Below are 19,698 nucleotides of genomic sequence, written 5' to 3'. Positions count from 1 at the left end.
AGCCACGCCCACCCAAGCCACGCCCCCAAACCACACCCACCACAGTGGGAGGCGCCCAAGCCCCACCCCTAAAGCCACGCCCAGATTGGGATGCCACACCCTCAACACTGAGGCCACGCCCACCCCCAAAACCACACCCACCACAGTGGGAGGCGCCCAAGCCCCACCCATAAAGCCACGCCCAGCTTGGGGTGACACACCCTCAACATTTGGGCCACGCCCACCCCAAGCCACACCCCCAAACCACACCCACCACAGTGGGAGGTGCCCAAGCCACACCCATAAAGCCACACCCAGTTTGGGGTGCCACACCCCCAAACCACAACAGAACACGCCCACCCCAAGCCACACCCCCAAACCACACCCACCACAGTGGGAGGTGCCCAAGCCCCACCCCTAAAGCCACGCCCACCCCAGGCCACGCCCACCTTCCTGCCCCCCGCGTACAGGTGAGTCCCGCAGGGGCTGAAGCGCAGGTGGGTGGGCGCGGCCGGGAGGCGGGGCCAGAGCGCCACGGCCCCGCCCCCTCCCAGCAGGTACAGCCCCAGGCTCCGCCCATAGGAGCCGCAGGCGAACAGCGATTGGCTGGGGCTGAAGGCCAGGCAGCCAATCAGGCCCCGCTGGCCCTGCCCGCCCTCTGGGGGGTGGAGACAAAGCTGAGGCCACGCCCCATCAGAGAGGCCACGCCCCCTTGAACCCCAATCACCTCTTAATTGGACCACACCCAAAGCCACACCCCACGTGCCACACCCATTTAAGCTCCACCCTGTTCCCACCCACTGCCCCAAAATCCCTCCACCCCCAAGCCCCTCCCCTTTAAACCCCACCCACCCAAGCCCTGCCCCTTCGCCCAAAACAAAGGAGGGATTCCCCCTGCTCCACCTATTTAAGCCCCACCCCTTTAGGCCACACCCATATTAATCCCCACCCCCTTATCCCCATCAAAACCTCAATTCCTCCCCAAATAAAGGGGGGGAGAGAATCACCCCCTCCCCACCCAGACACACTCATTTAGGCCCCTCCCCTTTCCCCTTAGACCCCTCCCCTTTCCCTTTAGACACCTCCCCTTTCCCCTTAGACCCCACCCCTTTCCCTTTAGACCCCTCCCCTTTCCGCTTAGACCCCTCCCCTTTCCATAGACTCCTCCCCTTTCCCCTTAGACCCCTCCCATTTCCCTTTAGACCCCTCCCATTTCCCTTTAGACCCCTCCCCTTTCCCCTTAGACCCCACCCCTTTCCCCTTAGACCCCTCCCCTTTCCCTTTAGGCCCCTCCCCTTTCCCCTTAGACCCCACCCCTTTCCCCTTAGACCCCTCCCCTTTCCCTTTAGGCCACACCCCTTTCCCTTTAGGCCACACCCCCTTTCCTCCAATTCCTCCCATCAAAGCCCCAATTTCCCCCCAAACCAATGGGGGGAACCGCCCCCTCCCCACCCCAGCCCCGCCCTGGGCCCCGCCCTGTTAGGCCCCGCCCCCTTTAGGCCCCGCCCCCTTTAGGCCCCGCCCCTTTAGGCCCCGCCCTCACGGCTCAGCGCCCTCTCGTGGCCGCTCCGTCCCGGGCGCTCGGTCGGGAACTCGCGCACGGCGCCGTCGAAGCCGCCCAGGAGCCGCGAGCCGTCCGGGGAGAAGGACAGAGAGTGGGGGGCCACCGGCTCGTCCTGGGGACCCCAAACACGCCGGGACATCAGGGGAGACCCCAAAACCCACTGGGACATCAGGGGAGACCCCAAAACCCACCAGGACATCAGGGAGACCCCAAAATCCACCACAGGACATCAGAGGAGACCCCAAAACCCACCAGGACATCAGGGGGATCCCAAACCCCCTAGGACATCAGGGGATCCCAAAACCCACCAGGACATCAGGGGGAGACCCCAAAACTCACCAGGATATCAGGGGAGACCCCAGAACCCACCAGGATATCAGGAGGGACCCCAGAACCCACCAGGATATCAGGGAGACCCCAAAATCCACCACAGGACATCAGGGGGATCCCAGAACCCACCAGGACATCAGAGAGAGACCCCAAAACCCACTAGAACATCAGGGGACCCCAAAACTCACCAGGACATCAGGGGGGGACCCCAGAACCCAAAACCCACCCCAGGATATCAGGTGGGACCCCAGAACCCACATGGACATCAGGGGGACCCCAAAATCCACCCCAGGACATCAGGGGGGACCCCAGAACCCCAGCCCCCCCCAGGCACCAGGGAAACCCCAAATCCTTTCCCATAACAGGGACTGGGGCAGGGGTCCCCAAAATCCTCTCTGGGACCCTAAAACTCACCCAGGCCTCGGGGGGGTCCCCAACCCCACCCAGGGACTGGGGAAACCCCAAAAATCCTCCAGGACATTTGGGGGGGTCCCCAACCCCAAAACCCTGAGGGGTTTCTCCCCCACCTCAGCTGCCCTTTTCCCCCAGCTGCTCCCAGTTCCCTCCCAGTTCACCCCAGTTGCTCCCAGTCCCTCCCAGTTCCCCCCAGTTCCCTCTAGTTCCTCCCAGTTCCCCCCAGTCCCTCCCAGTCCCCCCAGTACCCACCAGGTGGTTGTGGGCACGGAACGACCCCCGCAGGGTCCCATCGAAGGCGTCCCAAAGGTGCACGGGGTTGTCCCGGCTGCTGGCGGCCACCCTGCCCAGTACGGACCAGTATGGACCAGTACGGACCAGCACGGACCAGTATAAACCAGTACGGACCAGTACGGACCAGTACAGACCAATATGGACCAGTATAGACCAGTACAGACCAGTATAGACCAGTATGGGCCAGTACGGACCAGTAAGGACAAGTACAGACCAGTACGGACCACTATGGACTGGTATGGACCAGTACGGACCAGCATGCACCAGTACAGACCAGTATGGACCAGTACGGACCAGCATGGAGCAGTACAGACCAGTATGGACAAGTATGGACCAGTACAGACCAGTATGGACAAGTATGGACCAGTACAGACCAGCATGGACCAGTACAGACCAGTATGGACAAGTATGGACCAGTACAGATCAGTATGGACCAGAATAGACCAGAAGGGACCACTATGGACCAGTATGGACTAGCATGGACCAGTATGGACCAGTACGGACCAGTATAGACAAGTACGGACCAGTATAGACCAGTATGGACCAGTACAGACCAGGATGGACCAGTACAGACTTCCCAGGAACCTCCCCTGCTCCCAGTGCATCCCCCCAGTTAATCCCAGTAACAACCAGTGCCCTCCCAGTAACGCCCAGTTCATCCCAGTGCCTTCATTCTCTTCCCAGTAACCCTCCCAGTACATCCCAGTCCCCTCCCAGTCCATTCCCAGACCCTCCCAGTCTCCTCCCAATATCTCCCAGTCCATTCCCAGTAACACCCAGTTCATCCCAGTGCCTCTGTTCTCCTCCCAGTAACCCTCCCAGTACATACCAGTTCCCTCCCAGTCACTCCCAGTCCCCTCTCAGTCCATTCCCAGTGCTCCCAGTTCCTTCTCAGTCCATTCCCAGACCCTCCCAGTTTCCTCCTGATATTCCCAGTCCCTCCCAGTCACTCCCAGTCTCTTCTCAGTCCATTCCCAGTGCTCCCAGTTTCCTCCCAGTCCGTTCCCAATATTCCCAGTCCACTCCCAGTGCTCCCAGTCCCTCCCAGTGCTCCCAGTAGCTCACAGGCAGGTGGGGGGCTGGCTGGAGTCCATCAGGGGGTACCAGGTGAAGTCGTAGATGGTGTCACCTTCGGCCACCTGCACGGCCGGGGCCTGCGGCCGAGTGACCACAGTGACCACGGAGTGACCACAGTGACCACAGTGACACAGTGACACAGAGTGACACAGTGACACAGTGACACAGTGACACAGAGTGACACACAGTGACCACAGTGACACACAGTGACCACGGAGTGACCACAGTGACCACAGTGACACAGTGACACAGTGACCACAGTGACCACAGTGACCACAGTGACACAGACTGACACAGTGACCACAGTGACCACGGAGTGACCACAGTGACACACAGTGACCACAGTGACCACAGTGACACAGAGTGACACAGAGTGACACAGAGTGACCAGAGTGACACAGAGTGACACACAGTGACACACAGTGACCACGGAGTGACCACAGTGACCACAGTGACACAGTGACACAGACTGACACAGTGACACAGTGACACAGAGTGACCACAGTGACACAGTGACCACAGTGACACAGTGACAGTGACACAGAGTGACACAGTGACACAGTGACACAGTGACACACAGTGACACACAGTGACCACAGTGACACAGTGACCAGAGTGACACAGTGACACACAGCGACCACAGTGACACACAGTGACACACAGTGACCACAGTGACCACAGTGACACACAGTGACACAGTGACCACAGTGACACAGTGACACAGAGTGACACACAGTGACACAGAGTGACCACAGTGACACAGACTGACACAGTGACACAGTGACACAGTGACACAGTGACACAGTGACACAGAGTGACCACAGTGACCACAGTGACCACAAAGTGACCCCAGAGACTTCCAGAGTGACCCCAGAGTGACCCCTGAGACCCCCAATGACCTCAGCATGACCCCAGAGACCCCTGGGACCCCAAAAACCCCCGGAGTGACCCCAAGAGACCCCCCCAGACCCCTGGAGTGACCCCTGAGACACCCCCCAGACCCCTGGAGTGACCCCTGAGACCCTAAAGAGACCCCCAACGACCCCCCAGCCCCCAAAACCCCCCCACAGTGACCCCAAACCCCCCTGTGACCCCCAGAGTGACCCCAGACCCACCAGCTCGGGCAGGGGGGGTCCTGGGGGGGGTCCCAGGGGGGGTCCCGGGGGCAGGGGCAGGTCGAAGATCCTCAGGGCGTTGTCGTTGCTGCAGGTCAGGACACAGGAGCCGTCGGGGGCCCTGGGGAGGGGGGACCCCAAAAATACACTCCAGGTATTGGGGACCCCCCATTGTCACCCCCAAAATATCCCCCAGGTATTGGGGAACCCCAGTGTCACCCCTGAGAGACCCCCAAAAATACCCTTGAGGGGATCTAGGTGTGGGTACCCCCATTTCTGACTGCCCCAGGTATTGGGGACCCCCAGTATCACCCCCTTGGGACCCCCAAAATATTCTCCAGGTATTGGGGACCCCCAGTGTCATCCAAAAAATATCCCCCAGGTATTGGGGACCCCCAGTGTCACCCCTGAGAGACCCCCAAAAATACCCTCGAGGGGTTCTAGGTGTGGGTACCCCCATTTCTGACTGCCCCAGGTATTGGGGACCCCCAGTGTCACCCCCTTGGGACCCCCAAAATATCCCCCAGGTATTGGGGACACCCATTGTCACCCCCTTGGGAACCCCAAAATACCCCCCAGGTATTGGGGACCCCCAGTATCACCCCCCTGGGAACCCCAAAATATTCTCCAGGTATTGGGGACCCCCAGTGTCACCCCCCTGGGAACCCCAAAATATCCCCCAGGTGTTGGGGACCCCCAGTGTCACCCCCTTGGGAACCCCAAAATACCCCCCAGGTATTGGGGACCCCCAGTGTCACCCCCCCAAAAAACCCCAAAATCACCTCCCCAGGAGGAGCAGCAGGTTTGGGGTGATTTGGGGAGATTTTTGGGGTGATTTAGGGAGGTTTTGGGGTGATTTAGAGGTTTTTTTGGATGATTTTGGGGGGTTTTGGGGTGATTTAGGGAGAGTTTTGGGAGTGGTTGAGGGAGATTTTTGGAGTGAATTAGGAGGGTTTTTGGGGTGATTTAGGAAGGTTTTTTTGGGGTGATTTAGGGAGATTTTTTTGATTATTTAGGAGGATTTTGGGGTGATTTAGGAGGGTTTTTGGGAGTGGTTTAGAGAGATTTTTGGGGTGATCTTGAGAGGGTTTTTGGGGTGACTGAGAGTGGTTTTGGAGTGATTTAGGGAGAGTTTTTTGGCTGATTTAGGGAGAGTTTTAGGGATATTTTTGGGGTGATTTAGGGAGACTTTTGGGGTGATTTAGGGAGGGGGTTTTGGGGAGATTTTTGGGGTGATTTAGGGAGGTTTTTGGGACTGGCTTAGAGAGATTTTTGGGGTGACTTAGAGAGATTTTTGGGGTGATTTAGGGAGGTTTTTTTGGGGTGATTTAGGGAGATTTTTGGGAGTGGTTTAAGGAGATTTTTGGAGTGATTTAGGGAGGGTTTTTGGAGTGACGTAGGGAAGTTTTTGGGGTGATTGAGAGGGGTTTTGGGGTGTTTTAGATAGGTGTTTTTTGGGGTGCCTCTCACCATTTGCAGCCCCGCAGGAAATTCTCGGGGCGCCGCGCGAATTCCTGCCGAGCGCCCCAAATCTGCCGGGGGGGGCGGCTCAGCTCGTACGGGAAAAACCTGAGGAGAACCAGGGGTGTCAGGGACCCCCCAAAACCCCAAACCCCCTCAGGGAGTCAAAACCAGCCCCAAAAAAAAAATTAAAAAAATTCCCCCTCAAAAACTCACTCGACCGGTTCGGGCTCCTCGGGCGCCGCGTCCTGAGGGGTCCCGGGGGATTTGGGGACCCCCTGAGGGGCTGAGGAGAGAGGGGAGAGGTCAGAGCTCCACGGGGGTCCCCAAAATCCTCCAAAATCCTCCAAAATCCCCCAAAAAATCCCCCCAAAACCTCCCGCCCCCTCCCTCCCCTCACGCGAACCGTCCGCTGTGGGCGCCGCCATGACACTGCGAGGCCACGCCCCCACGGCGCCCGCGCGCTTCGTTGGCCACGCCCCCGATTGCCATATATGGAATGAGCGGGTTGTGATTGGCTCCTCCCGCTGTGGGCGGGGTCTCGGCGTTTCCCGCCAAAAAGGGGATTCACGTGATTTAGGGATGCAGAAATGTGACCCCAAAATGAGCCCCAAAAAAAAGGGTTCAGGGGGATTGGGACACCCCAAAAAGGGGTTCAGGGAACTGGGACACCCCAAAATGGGATTCAGGGAGATTGGGACACCCCAAAACAGGGTTCAGGGGGATTGGGACACCCCAAAAAAGGGTTCAGGGGGCCTGGGACACTCCAAAAAGGGGTTCAGGGGGACTGGGACACCCCAAAAAGGGGTTCAGAGGGATTGGGACACCCCAAAAAGCGGTTCAGAGGGATTGGGGCACCCCAAAATGGGCCCCAAAAAGGGGTTCAGGGGGCCTGGGACACTCCAAAAAGGGGTTCAGGGGGACTGGAACACCCCAAAAAGGAGTTCAGGGGGATTGGGACACCCCAAAAAGGGGTTCAGGGGGATTTAGGGCACCCCAAAATGGGATTCAGGGAGATTGGGACACCCCAAAAAGGGGTTCAGGGTACCTGGGGCACCCCAAAAAGGGGTTCAGGGGGACCTGGGACACTCCAGAAAGGGGTTCAGGAGGATTAGGGCACCCCAAAAAGGGATTCAGGGAGATTGCGACACCCCAAAAAGGGGTTCAGGGGACTGGGACACCCCAAAAAGGAGTTCAGGGGATTGGGGCACCCCAAAAAGGGGTTCAGGGGGATTAGGGCACCCCAAAACGTCACCTGATGGTTTGGGGGTGTGTCCCCTCCCTCGTCCTTCCCCCAAAAACACTCACAGGTGAAAATCAGTAAAACTTTTATTGATTTCCCCCAAAACTCGAAATCCCCCAAAATTCGCTTCCCCTCCCCCCCACCCCAAAGAACCCCAAAAGTGAAAACAGCAAAATAAAGGGGGGCAGAGGGGGGGAGGGGCAAAGGACCCCCCAAAAACCCCCGAACCCCAAAACCGCCACCGAGCCCCACCCCCACCCCCGACCCCATTAACGAACAACCCCATAAATTACAACCCCTCCCCCACTGACCCCCCCCCCCCAAAATCAGGGGGGGGCTCCCACACCTGCCCCTCCCCCACCCCAACTGGGGGGTGGGGGTCACCCTCGACTTGGGGGTCACCCCAAATTTAAGGGTCAGAGCCCGGTTTGGGGATCAACCCCCCAATTTTGGGATCAGCCCCACTTTGGGGGGGGGTCAAGTTCAATTTAGGGGGTGCCCCCCCCCCCAAAACTTGAGGGCGTCTCCAACTTCGGGGGTGACCCCTCCCAAATTTAGGGGTCACCCCCAAATTTTGCCATCGTCCCCCTTTGGTGTCACCTCGGTTTTGGGGTCACCCCCATTTCAGGGTGTGTGGGGACTTTGGGGGTGACAACCCCAACCCCCATCTCAGTCTGGGGGTGTCACTGGGAATTGGGGTCACCCCCAAGGGTTTGGGGGGTGACAATCCCACAGAAATTTGGGGGTGACCCCCACAGCCTGGAGGTTTTTTTTGGGGGGATGACACCCCCGACCCCATTTCAATGTTGGGGTGACGTCACCGCTCCTGGGTAAATTTTGGGGGTGACAACAACCCTGACCCCGTTAGAATTTGGGGGTTCAGGGGGTGACACCCTGACTCTGTATCAATGTGGGTTTTTTTGGGGGGTGACAACAACCCAAATCCCACATCGATACGGAATTTTTGGGGGTGACAACAACCCCAGTCCAATATTGATGGGCTGTTTCTTTGGGGTGACAACAGCCCCGTCCCCGTATTAATGTGGAGTTTTTGGGGTGACACAACCCCGATCCAATACTGATTTGGGGTTTCAGGGGTGACAACAACCGCAATCCAACCGTGATGGGCTGTTTTTTTGTAGTGACAAAACAACCCCAATCCAATATTGATGTGGGGTTGTTTGGGGTGACAACAACCCCGATCCAATATTGATTTGGGGTTGTTTTGGGTGACAACAGCCCTGTCCCCATATTGGTTTGGGGTTGTTTTGGGTGACAATAACCCCAATCCAATATTGATTTGGGGCTGTTTGGGGTGACAACAACCGGAATCCAATATTGATGTGGGATTTTTTGGGTGACAACAACCACAATCCAATATTGATTTGGGGTTGTTTTGGGTGACAACAGCCCCACCCCCATGTTGGTTTGGGGTTGTTTTGGGTGACAACAGCCCCGCCCCTACACCGCCGCGGGTGTTCAGTTGTCGTCGTCGCTGTCGTCGGGGCTGATGGCCGGGCTGGTGAGGCTGTAGGTCGGCGACGTGGGGCTGTAGCCGGGGGCTGTACTTGGGCGAGGTGGGGCTGTAGGTGGGAGAGGTGGGGCTGTACTTGGGCGAGGTCGGGGTGTAGACGGGCGAGGTGGGGCTGTAGGTGGGCGAGGTGGGGCTGTACTTGGGCGTGGTGGGGCTGTAGGTGGGCGACGTGGGGCTGTACTTGGGAGAGGTGGGGCTGTACTTGGGCGAGGTGGGGCTGTACTTGGGCGAGGTCGGGGTGTACTCGGGGGAGCTGGGGCTGTAGCTGGGCGAGGTCGGGGTGTACTTGGGGGAGGTGGGGCTGTAGCTGGGGCTGCTGGGGCTGTAGCTGGGGCTGCTGGGGGTGTAGGTGGGCGACTGCGGGGTGTAGCGGGGGCTGGACGGGGAGTAACTGGGAGAGGTGGGGCTGTAACTGGGGGAGGTGGGGCTGTAGCTGGGAGAGGTGGGGCTGTAGTTGGGCGAGGTCGGGGTGTAGTTGGGGCTGGTGGGGCTGTAGCTGGGAGAGGTGGGGCTGTAGCTTGGAGAGGTCGGGGTGTAGTTGGGGCTGGTGGGGCTGTAGTTGGGCGAGGTGGGGCTGTAGCTTGGAGAAGTTGGGCTGTAGCTGGGAGAGGTGGGGCTGTAACTGGGAGAAGTGGGACTGTAACTGGGAGAAGTGGGGCTGTAGCTCGGCGAGGTCGGGCTGTAGCTCGGCGAGGTCGGGCTGTAACTGGGAGAGGTCGGGCTGTAACTGGGAGAGGTGGGGCTGTAACTGGGAGAGGTCGGGCTGTAGCTGGGAGAGGTTGGGCTGTAGCTCGGCGAGGTGGGGCTGTAACTGGGCGAGGTCGGGCTGTAGCTGGGCGAGGTCGGGCTGTAACTGGGAGAGGTGGGGCTGTAACTGGGCGAGGTGGGGCTGTAGTTGGGCGAGGTGGGGCTGTAGCTGGGAGAAGTGGGGCTGTAGCTGGGCGAGGTGGGGCTGTAGCTGGGGCTCTGCGGGGTGTAGCCCCCCGGCGACCGCGGCTCGTAGGCGGGGGACGTCGGGCTGTAGCTGGGGGACATGGCGCCACCTGTGGAGAGGGGACACGGGGGGTCAGCAGGGCCCTGGTCAGGGTGTTGGGGGGCTCAGCTGGGTGTTGTGGGGGTGTTGGTGGTGTTGGGAGTCTCGGTGTTGGTGTCGGGGTGTTGTGGGTCTCTTTGAGAGGATGTTGGAAGTGTTGTAGGGCTGTTCTGGGGTGTTTCAGTGTGTTTTAGGGTGTTACACGGTATTTTTTGGGTGTTTTGGGTTGCTACAGGGTGTTTCAGCGTATTTTAGGGTGTTGTTAGGGGTTACAGGCTGCTCTGTGGTTGTTTTAGGGATATTTTGGGGTATGACAGTGTGTTTTGGGGTGTTTCAATGTGTTTGGGATGGTTCAGGGTGTTGTTAGGGTGTTACATATTTTACGACTGTTTGGGATTATTTAAAAGGTGTTTAAGGGGTATTTTAGTGTGATTGGAGTGCTTCAGGGTGTTGTTAGGGTGTTATATGGTATTTTATGGGTGTTTTGCTTTATTTTAGGGTGTTTTAGTGATATTTTAGGGGTTTGAGGTGTTTCAGTGTGTTGTTGGGTGTTACAGATTGTTTTTTGGGTTATCTGAGGTTATTTTAGGCTATTTTTGGGTGTTTAGGGTGTTGCAGCGTATTTCAGGTTGCTGTTATGGGTGACAGGGCGTTTTATGGGTGTTTTGTGTTATTTTAAGGGTATTTTAGGGTGTTTCGGGCATTTCAGGGTGTTCTGCATTGTTTCTGTGTGTTTTGGGGTGTTATTAGTGGTTTCTGTTTATTTAGGGTTATTTTAGGAGTATTTTAGGGTGTTTTCGGGTGTTTCAGGGTGTTGTTAGTGGTTTCTGTGTATTTAGGGTTATTTTAGGGTATTTTAGGGTGTTTCAGAGTGTTGTTAGTGATTTCTGTGTGTTAAGGGTTATTTGAAGGTTACTTCAGTATGTTCTGGGGTGTTTCAGTGTGTTCTGGGGTGTTTCAGTATGTTCTGGGGTGTTTCTGTGTGTTTAGGGTTATTTTAGGGTATTTTAGGGTGTTTTCAGGTGTTTCAGGGTGTTAGTAGTTTCTGTGTGTTTAGGGCTATTTTAAGGTTACTTTAGTGTGTTCTGGGGTGTTTCAGTGTGTTTAGGGTTATTTTAGGAGTATTTTAGGTTGTTTTGGGGTCTTTCAGGGTGTTGTCATGATTTCTGTGTGTTAAGGGTTATTTTAAGGTTACTTTAGGGTGTTCTGGGGTGTTTCAGGGTGTTGTTAGTGATTTCTGTGTGTTAAGGGCTATTTGAAGGTTACTTTAGTGTGTTTTGGGGTGTTTCAGTGTGTTTGGGGTGTTTCAGTATGTTCTGGGGTGTTTCTGTGTGTTTAGGGTTATTTTAGGGTATTTTAGGGTGTTTTCGGGTGTTTCAGGGTGTTGTTAGTGATTTCAGTGCGTTTAGGAGTATTTTAGGTTGTTTTGGGGTGTTTCAGGGTGTTGTTAGTAGTTTCTGTGTGTTTAGGGTTATTTTAGGGTATTTTAGGGTGTTTTCAGGTATTTCAGGGTGTTGTTAGTGATTTCAGTGCGTTTAGGGTTATTTTAGGTTGTTTTGGGGTGTTTCAGGGTGTTGTTAGTAGTTTCTGTGTGTTTAGGGTTATTTTAGGAGTATTTTAGGGTGTTTTCGGGTGTTTCAGGGTGTTGTTAGTGGTTTCTGTGTGTTTAGGGTTATTTTAAGGTTACTTTAGGGTGTTCTGGAGTGTTTCAGTGTGTTCTGGAGTGTTTCTGTGTGTTTAGGGTTATTTTGGGGCTGTACTCACCGGGGGAGGGGATGTAGGGGCTGGAGGGGCCGGGTGACCCCGGCGAGCCGGGTGTTGGTGACCAGGCCGGGGAGTAACCGGGGCTGAACCCGGAGGCGTCGGAGGCGGCGCTGGGGGAGAACCCGGCCCCGCCCGGGGTCATCCCGCTGCCTGTGGGGGAAAAGGGGGTCAGGGGGGCTCCAAATACAGACCAGGACCCCAAAACCAGAACCTGAGACCCCAAAACCAGCCCCAAACACAACCCGGCCCCGCCCGGGGTCATCCCGCTGCCTGTGGAGGAAAAGGGGTCAGGGGGGCTCCAAATACAGACCAGGACCCCAAAACAAACCTGAGACCCCAAACACAACCTGAGACCCTAAAACCACCCCCAAACACAACCTGAGACCCCGAAATACAACCTGAGACCCCAAAACACAACCTGAGACCCTAAAATCACCCCCAAACACAACCTGAGACCCCGAAATACAACCTGAGACCCCAAAACACAACCTGAGACCCTAAAACCAGCCCCAAACACAACCTGAGGCCTCAAAATCACCCCCAAATACAACCTGAGACCCCAAAACACAACCTGAGACCCTAAAACCACACCCAAAACACAACCTGAGACCCTAAAATCACCCCCAAACACAACCTGAGACCCCAAAACACAACCTGAGACCCTAAAACCAGCCCCAAACACAACCTGAGACCCCAAAATACCACCTGAGACCCCAAAACACAACCTGAGACCCTAAAACCAGCCCCAAACACAACCTGAGACCCCAAAACACAACCTGAGACCCCAAAACACAACCTGAGACCCTAAAACCACACCCAAAACACAACCTGAGACCCTAAAATCACCCCCAAACACAACCTGAGACCCCAAAACACAACCTGAGGCCCTAAAACCAGCCCCAAACACAACCTGAGACCCCAAAATACCACCTGAGACCCCAAAACACAACCTGAGACCCTAAAATCACCCCCAAACACAACCTGAGACCCCGAAATACAACCTGAGACCCCAAACACAACCTGAGACCTCAAAACCACCCCCAAACACAACCTGAGACCCCGAAATACCACCTGAGACCCCAAAACACAACCTGAGACCCTAAAACCAGCCCCAAACACAACCTGAGACCCCAAAACACAACCTGAGACCCCAAAACACAACCTGAGACCCTAAAACCACACCCAAAACACAACCTGAGACCCTAAAATCACCCCCAAACACAACCTGAGACCCCAAAACACAACCTGAGGCCCTAAAACCAGCCCCAAACACAACCTGAGACCCCAAAATACCACCTGAGACCCCAAAACACAACCTGAGACCCTAAAACCAGCCCCAAACACAACCTGAGACCCTAAAATCAGCCCCAAACACAACCTGAGACCCCAAAACCACCCCCAAACACAACCTGAGACCCCCAAAACACAACCTGAGACCCTAAAATCACCCCCAAACACAACCTGAGACCCCAAAACAAACCTGAGACCTCAAGACCACCCCCAAACCCAGCCCAGGACCCCAAAACGCTCCACAGCCCCCCCAGTTCACCCCCAAATCCCCCCCAGTCCCTCCCAGTTGCCCCCACGTACCCACGCTGGGGGACCAGGCGCCGTAGGCCGGGGTGGCCCCCTGGTTCCAGGGGGTCATGGCCGGGGACATCCCCCCCATGGGGCTGGGGGCGGAGCCGAAGAACATCCCGGTGGCTGTGGAGAGAGAGAGGGGTCAGGGGCACCCCAAAATCGGGGGGAACCCCAAAATCGGGGGGACACCAACACCTGGGGGACACCAACACCTGGGGGACATCAGGTGGCCAGGACAGGGTGGCCATGGTGAGGTTGGGGGTATTGGTGTCACCACCCCTGGGGTGTCCCCAACTCCTCCCTTGTAAGATCCCAACGTTCCAGTCCGAGTGAACCCCAAAATTTGGGGCTGCCCCTTCTTGCCACGGGACACCCAAAACTGGATGATGACCACAATGACCTTGAGGGTGTCTTTTTGTCACCAGCCTTGGGTGTCCCCATTTCCCAGGGGTGTCTCCATTTTCTTTGGGGTGCCCCCATATTCCAGCCAGGTTTTTCCAGGGGTATCCCCATTTTCCAGGGGTGTCCCCATTTTCTTTGGGGTTTTCCCAGGGGTATCCCCATTTTCCAGGGGTGTCCCCATATTCCAGTCCCATTTCCCAGGGGTGTCCCCATTCCCCTGGGGTATCCCCATTTCCCAGGGGTGTCCCCATTTCTCAGGGTCTATCCCCATATTCCATCCCCATTTTCCAGGGGTGTCCCCATTCCCCAGGGCTGTCCCCATTTCCCACCCCCATTCCCCAGGGGTATCCCCATTTCCCAGCCCCATTTCCCAGGGGTGTCAAGGGGTGTCCCCATTCCCCAGGGGTGCCCCCATTTCCCAGGGGTGTCCCCATTTCTCAGGGTCTATCACCATATTCCATCCCCATTTCCCAGGGGTGTCCCCATTTCCCAGGGGTACCCCCATTTCCCAGCCCCATTTCCCAGGGTCTATCCCCATTTCCCAGAGGTATCCCCATATTCCAGCCCCATTCCCCAGGGGTGTACCCATTCCCCAGGGGCACCCCCATTCCCCAGGGGTACCCCCATTCCCCAGGGGTTCCCCAGGGGTTCCGGGGACTCACGGCCGCCGACGCCGAGCCCGGGCAGGGCGCTGGGGATCTCCATGCCGTGTTTGCATTTCTCGGCGTCCAGCAGCAGGTCGAAGCAGCCGGTGCCGGCCGGCGCCAGCTGCCCCAGCATGATGTTCTCAGACACCCCCTTCATGGGGTCACTCTCCCCGTGGGCAGCTGCCTCCATCAGGACATCAACCTGACATGGGGGAGACACCCCAAAATCAGCCTTGAGCCCCTAAACCCATCAAAGCCTTTAATATGCTGAAAAAAAAACCACCCCGAAATCCTACAAATTGTCCCCAGAATCTCCCGTTTCCAGCCCCAAAATCCCTTCATGGGGTCATTCCCCCGTGGGCAGCTGTCTCCATCAGGACATCTTGAAATGGGGGGACACCCCAAAACCACTCCCATCCCAATTCATACCCCATTCCCATTCCCATCCCATTCCCAAACCCCATTCCCATCCCAATTCCCCACTCCCACCCCATTTCCATCTTCATTTCGCAATTCCCACCTCAATTCCCTCACTCTCACCCCATTCCCCCACTCCCACCCCAATTTCTCATTCCCACCCCAATTCCCACCCCATTTCCCCACTCCCATCCCCACCCCACTCCAACCCCAAATCCCACCCCACTCTCACCCCCCAAAACCCACTCCCACCCCATTTCCCCCATTCCCACCCCCATTTCCATCCCAATTTCTCATTCCCACCCCAATTCCCCACTCCCCCCCAATTCCCCACTCCCACCCCATTCCCACCCCCATTCCCACCCCAATTTCTCATTCCCACCTCATTTTCCACTCCCTCATTCCCACCCCATTCCCCCACTCCCATCCCCACTCCACTCTCACCCCCTAAAACCCACTCCCACCGCATTTCCCTCATTTCCCCCCCAACTCCCATCCCCAAATCCCATTCCCACCCCCATTACCACCCCCTAAACCCCACTCCCCTCTAATTCCAACCCCTCAATTGCCCACTCCCACCCTCATTCCCACCCCATTTCCCCACTCCCCCCCATTCCCATTTCCCCCATTCCCACCCCATTTCCCCCACTCCCACTCCCATTCCCACCCCATTTCCCCCACTCTCTCCCCCCAGCCCCCCTCCCCTCACCGTCTCCTCGAAGGAACACTTCATCAGGGGCCCGGTGTCCTGCCGGTTGACGCCGTGCCGGGTGATGGCCATCAGGTGTCCCCGCGACGTCATGGTGTCGCACAGCAGCGCCAGGTGCCGGTAGTTGACGTAGGAACCGTCGAAGGAGATGACGTGGTACAGCTCCCGCTCCAGCGCCTTCCGCACCGCCTCGATGCCCAGAACCTGCGGGGGGACACCCCAACATCAGCCCTAAATCCCTCACTATGTGAAAAACACCCCAAAATGTCCCCAGAATCCAACGTTTCCAACCCCAAAATCCCTTCGTGGGGTCACTCTCCCCTGAAACGGGGAGACACCGCAAAATCAGCCCCAAGACCCTAAATCCCTCAATATGCTGAAAAACACCCCAAAATCCTACAAAATGTCCCCAAAATCCCCCAGTTTCAACTCCAAAATCAGCCTCAAGCCCCTAAATCCCTCAAACCCCAAAATCCCTTCGTGGGGTCACTCTCCCCTGAAATGGGGAGACACCCCAAAATCAGCCCTAAATCCCTCAATATGCTGAAAAACACCCCAAAATGTCTCCAGAAACCAACGTTTCCAACCCCAAAATCCCTTCGTGGGGTCACTCTCCCCTGAAATGGAGAGACACCCCAAAATCAGCCCCAAGACCCTAAATCCCTCAATATGCTGAAAAACACCCCAAAATCCTACAAAATGTCCCCAAAATCCCCCAGTTTCAACCCCAAAATCAGCCTCAAGCCCCTAAATCCCTCAATATGCTAAAAACCACCCCAAAATGTCTCCACAACCCCAAAATCCCTTCGTGTGGTCACTCTCCCCTGAAACGGGGAGACACCCCAAAATCAGCCCTAAATCCCTCAATATGCTGAAAAACACCCCAAAATGTCTCCAGAAACCAACGTTTCCAACCCCAAAATCCCTTCGTGGGGTCACTCTACCCTGAAACAGGGAGACACCCCAAAATCAGCCTCAAGCTCCTAAATCCCTTAATATGCTGAAAAACACCCCAAAATCCTACAAAATGTGCCCAGAATCTCTCAGTTACAGCCCCAAATCCCTTCATGGGGTCACTCTCCCCTGAAATGGGGAGACACCCCAAAATCAGCCTTGATGTTGCTGGATGTTGTCTGGATCAGATCCATGAGACCCCAGGTGTGTCCCTGTCACCCCCAGGTGTGTCCCTGTCACCCCCAGGTGTGTCCCTGTCACCCCCAGGTGTCACTCACAGTGAAGATCTCCACGATGTCATTGGAGGTTGTCCTCACAGGATCCATGAGACCCCAGGTGTGTCCCTGTCACCCCCAGGTGTGTCTCTGTCACCCCCAGGTGTCACTCACAGTGAAGATCTCCACGATGTCATTGGATGTTGTCCTCACAGGATCCATGAGACCCCAGCTGTGTCCCTGTCACCCCCAGGTGTGTCTGCCACCTCCAGGTGTGTCTGCCACCTCCAGGTGTGTCCCTGTCACCCCCAGGTGTCACTCACAGTGAAGATCTCCATGATGACATTGGAAGTTGTCCTCACAGGATCCATGAGACCCCAGGTGTGTCCCTGTCACCCCCAGGTGTGTCCCTGTCACCCCAGGTGTGTCCCTGTCACCCCCAGGTGTGTCCCTGTCACCCCCAGGTGTATCTGTCACCCCCAGGTGTCACTCACAGTGAAGATCTCCACGATGTCATTGGATGTTGTCCTCACGGGTCCATGACACCCCAGGTGTGTCCCTGTCACCCCCAGCTGTGTCCCTGTCACCCCCAGGTGTCCCTGTCACCCCCAGGTCACTCACAGTGAAGATCTCCACGATGTCATTGGACGTTGTCCTCACAGGGTCCATGAGACCCCAGGTGTGTCCCTGTCACCCCCAGGTGTGTCCCTGTCACCCCCAGGTGTCACACACAGTGAAGATCTCCACGATGTCATTGGAGGTTGTCCTCACAGGATCCATGAGACCCCAGGTGTGTCCCTGTCACCCCCAGGTGTGTCCCTGTCCCCCCCAGGTCACTCACAGTGAAGATCTCCACGATGTCATTGGATGTTGTCCTCACAGGATCCATGAGACCCCAGGTGTGTCCCTGTCACCCCCAGCTGTGTCCCTGTCACCCCCAGGTGTATCTGTCACCCCCAGGTCACTCACAGTGAAGATCTCCACGATGTCATTGGAGGTTGTCCTCACAGGGTCCATGAGACCCCAGGTGTGTCCCTGTCACCCCCAGGTGTGTCCCTGTCACCCCCGGTGTGTCCCTGTCACCCCCAGGTGTCACTCACAGTGAAGATCTCCACGATGTCATTGGAGGTTGTCCTCACAGGATCCATGAGACCCCAGGTGTGTCCCTGTCACCCCCAGGTGTGTCCCTGTCACCCCCAGGTGTATCTGTCACCCCCAGGTCACTCACAGTGAAGATCTCCACGATGTCATTGGACGTTGTCCTCACAGGATCCATGAGACCCCAGGTGTGTCCCTGTCACCCCAGCTGTGTCCCTGTCACCCCCAGGTGTGTCCCTGTCACCCCCAGGTGTCACTCACAGTGAAGATCTCCACGATGTCATTGGACGTTGTCCTCACAGGATCCATGAGACCCCAGGTGTGTCCCTGTCACCCCCAGGTGTGTCCCTGTCACCCCCGGTGTGTCCCTGTCACCCCCAGGTGTCACTCACAGTGAAGATCTCCACGATGTCATTGGATGTTGTCCTCACAGGGTCCATGAGACCCCAGCTGTGTCCCTGTCACCCCCAGGTGTGTCTGCCACCTCCAGGTGTGTCCCTGTCACCCCCAGGTCACTCACAGTGAAGATCTCCACGATGTCATTGGAGGTTGTCCTCACAGGGTCCATGAGACCCCAGGTGTGTCCCTGTCACCCCCAGGTGTGTCCCTGTCACCCCCGGTGTGTCCCTGTCACCCCCAGGTGTCACTCACAGTGAAGATCTCCACGATGTCATTGGAGGTTGTCCTCACAGGGTCCATGAGACCCCAGGTGTGTCCCTGTCACCCCCAGGTGTGTCCCTGTCACCCCCAGGTGTGTCCCTGTCACCCCCAGGTGTATCTGTCACCCCCAGGTCACTCACAGTGAAGATCTCCACGATGTCATTGGACGTTGTCCTCACAGGGTCCATGAGACCCCAGGTGTGTCCCTGTCACCCCCAGGTGTGTCCCTGTCACCCCAGCTGTGTCCCTGTCACCCCCAAGGTGTCCCTCACCCCCAGCTGTGTCCCTGTCACTCCAGGTGTATCTATCACCCCCAGGTCACTCACAGTGAAGATCTCCACGATGTCATTGGACGTTGTCCTCACAGGATCCACGTCCTTCTCGCTCAGCACGCGCATCAGGCTGACGCCGTCCGTCTCCAGGATCCATTCCTGCAGCGCCTTGAACTCGCCGTCCTCGGTGATGATGATCTTCTTCTTGTTGTCTGTCTGGGGCAGGTGCATGTACACCTGGCCAAGGGAGGGGCACAGGGGTCACCAGGGGTCACCAGGGACCTTCTAAAGGTCTCCTGGAACCTCCCAAAAGTCTCCATGGAGAGATTCAGGTGTTCCTCAGGATCCACCTGGAGATTTGGAACCCCCAAAAACCTTCTCAGGTACCCACAGGTGTCCCAGAGATTCTAAATGTCTCTTAGAAACTCCCAAAAAGACACCAAAGAAGCTCCAGGTGTTCCTCAAGATCCACCTGGAGATTTGGAACCTTCTCAGGTGCCCACAGGTGTCACCACAGGTGTCCCAGAGATTCTAAATGTCTCTTAGAAACTCCCAAAAAGTCTCCACAGAAGCTCCAGGTGTTCCTCAGGATCCACCTGGAGATCCTGAACCCCCAAAAACCTTCTCAGGTACCCACAGGTGTCCTGAACCTTCTAAAGGTCTCTTGGAAACTCCCAGAAGTCTCCATGGAGAGATTCAGGTGTTCCTCAGGATCCACCTGGAGATTTGGAACCCCCAAAAACCTTCTCAGGTACCCACAGGTGTCCCAGAGATTCTAAATGTCTCTTAGAAACTCCCAAAAGTCTCCACAGAAGCTCCAGGTGTTCCTCAAGATCCACCTAGAGATTTGGAACCCCCAAAAACCTTCTCAGGTGTCACCACAGGTGTCCTGAACCTTCTAAAGGTTTCTTGGAAACTCCCCAAAAAGTCTCCAC

At 56.5% G+C, this 19,698-nt stretch overlaps 3 protein-coding genes across 4 annotated transcripts in view; 1 reads left to right on the top strand and 2 right to left on the bottom strand.

Annotated features, from left to right (window-relative positions):
• LOC130263317 (leucine-rich repeat LGI family member 4-like) overlaps nt 1-6,662 on the bottom strand; it is an 11,745-nt gene extending 5,083 nt beyond the window's left edge. The window contains 8 exon segments of the mRNA XM_056510823.1: nt 413-637; nt 1,523-1,655; nt 2,540-2,630; nt 3,647-3,735; nt 4,774-4,894; nt 6,244-6,342; nt 6,451-6,520; nt 6,635-6,662. Of these exon segments, the coding sequence (XP_056366798.1) occupies nt 413-637; nt 1,523-1,655; nt 2,540-2,630; nt 3,647-3,735; nt 4,774-4,894; nt 6,244-6,342; nt 6,451-6,520; nt 6,635-6,662 (856 nt within the window).
• The window catches only part of LOC130262871 (FXYD domain-containing ion transport regulator 3-like), a 38,112-nt gene that overhangs the window by 7,818 nt on the left and 10,596 nt on the right, over nt 1-19,698 (top strand). The window lies entirely within an intron of this gene.
• The window catches only part of LOC130262917 (DNA-directed RNA polymerase II subunit RPB1-like), an 85,628-nt gene continuing 74,789 nt past the window's right edge, over nt 8,860-19,698 (bottom strand). Inside the window, 7 exon segments of the mRNA XM_056510423.1 lie at nt 8,860-9,038; nt 9,040-10,054; nt 11,809-11,958; nt 13,399-13,512; nt 14,454-14,640; nt 15,565-15,768; nt 18,818-19,000. Coding sequence (XP_056366398.1) covers nt 8,957-9,038; nt 9,040-10,054; nt 11,809-11,958; nt 13,399-13,512; nt 14,454-14,640; nt 15,565-15,768; nt 18,818-19,000 — 1,935 coding nt within the window. The 3' untranslated portion in view covers nt 8,860-8,956.

This window comes from Oenanthe melanoleuca, chromosome 25, assembly GCF_029582105.1.
Source record: "Oenanthe melanoleuca isolate GR-GAL-2019-014 chromosome 25, OMel1.0, whole genome shotgun sequence".
NCBI lineage: Eukaryota > Metazoa > Chordata > Aves > Passeriformes > Muscicapidae > Oenanthe > Oenanthe melanoleuca.
Note: the sequence above shows the minus strand (reverse complement) of the source record. Positions and strands in the feature narration are given on the sequence as shown.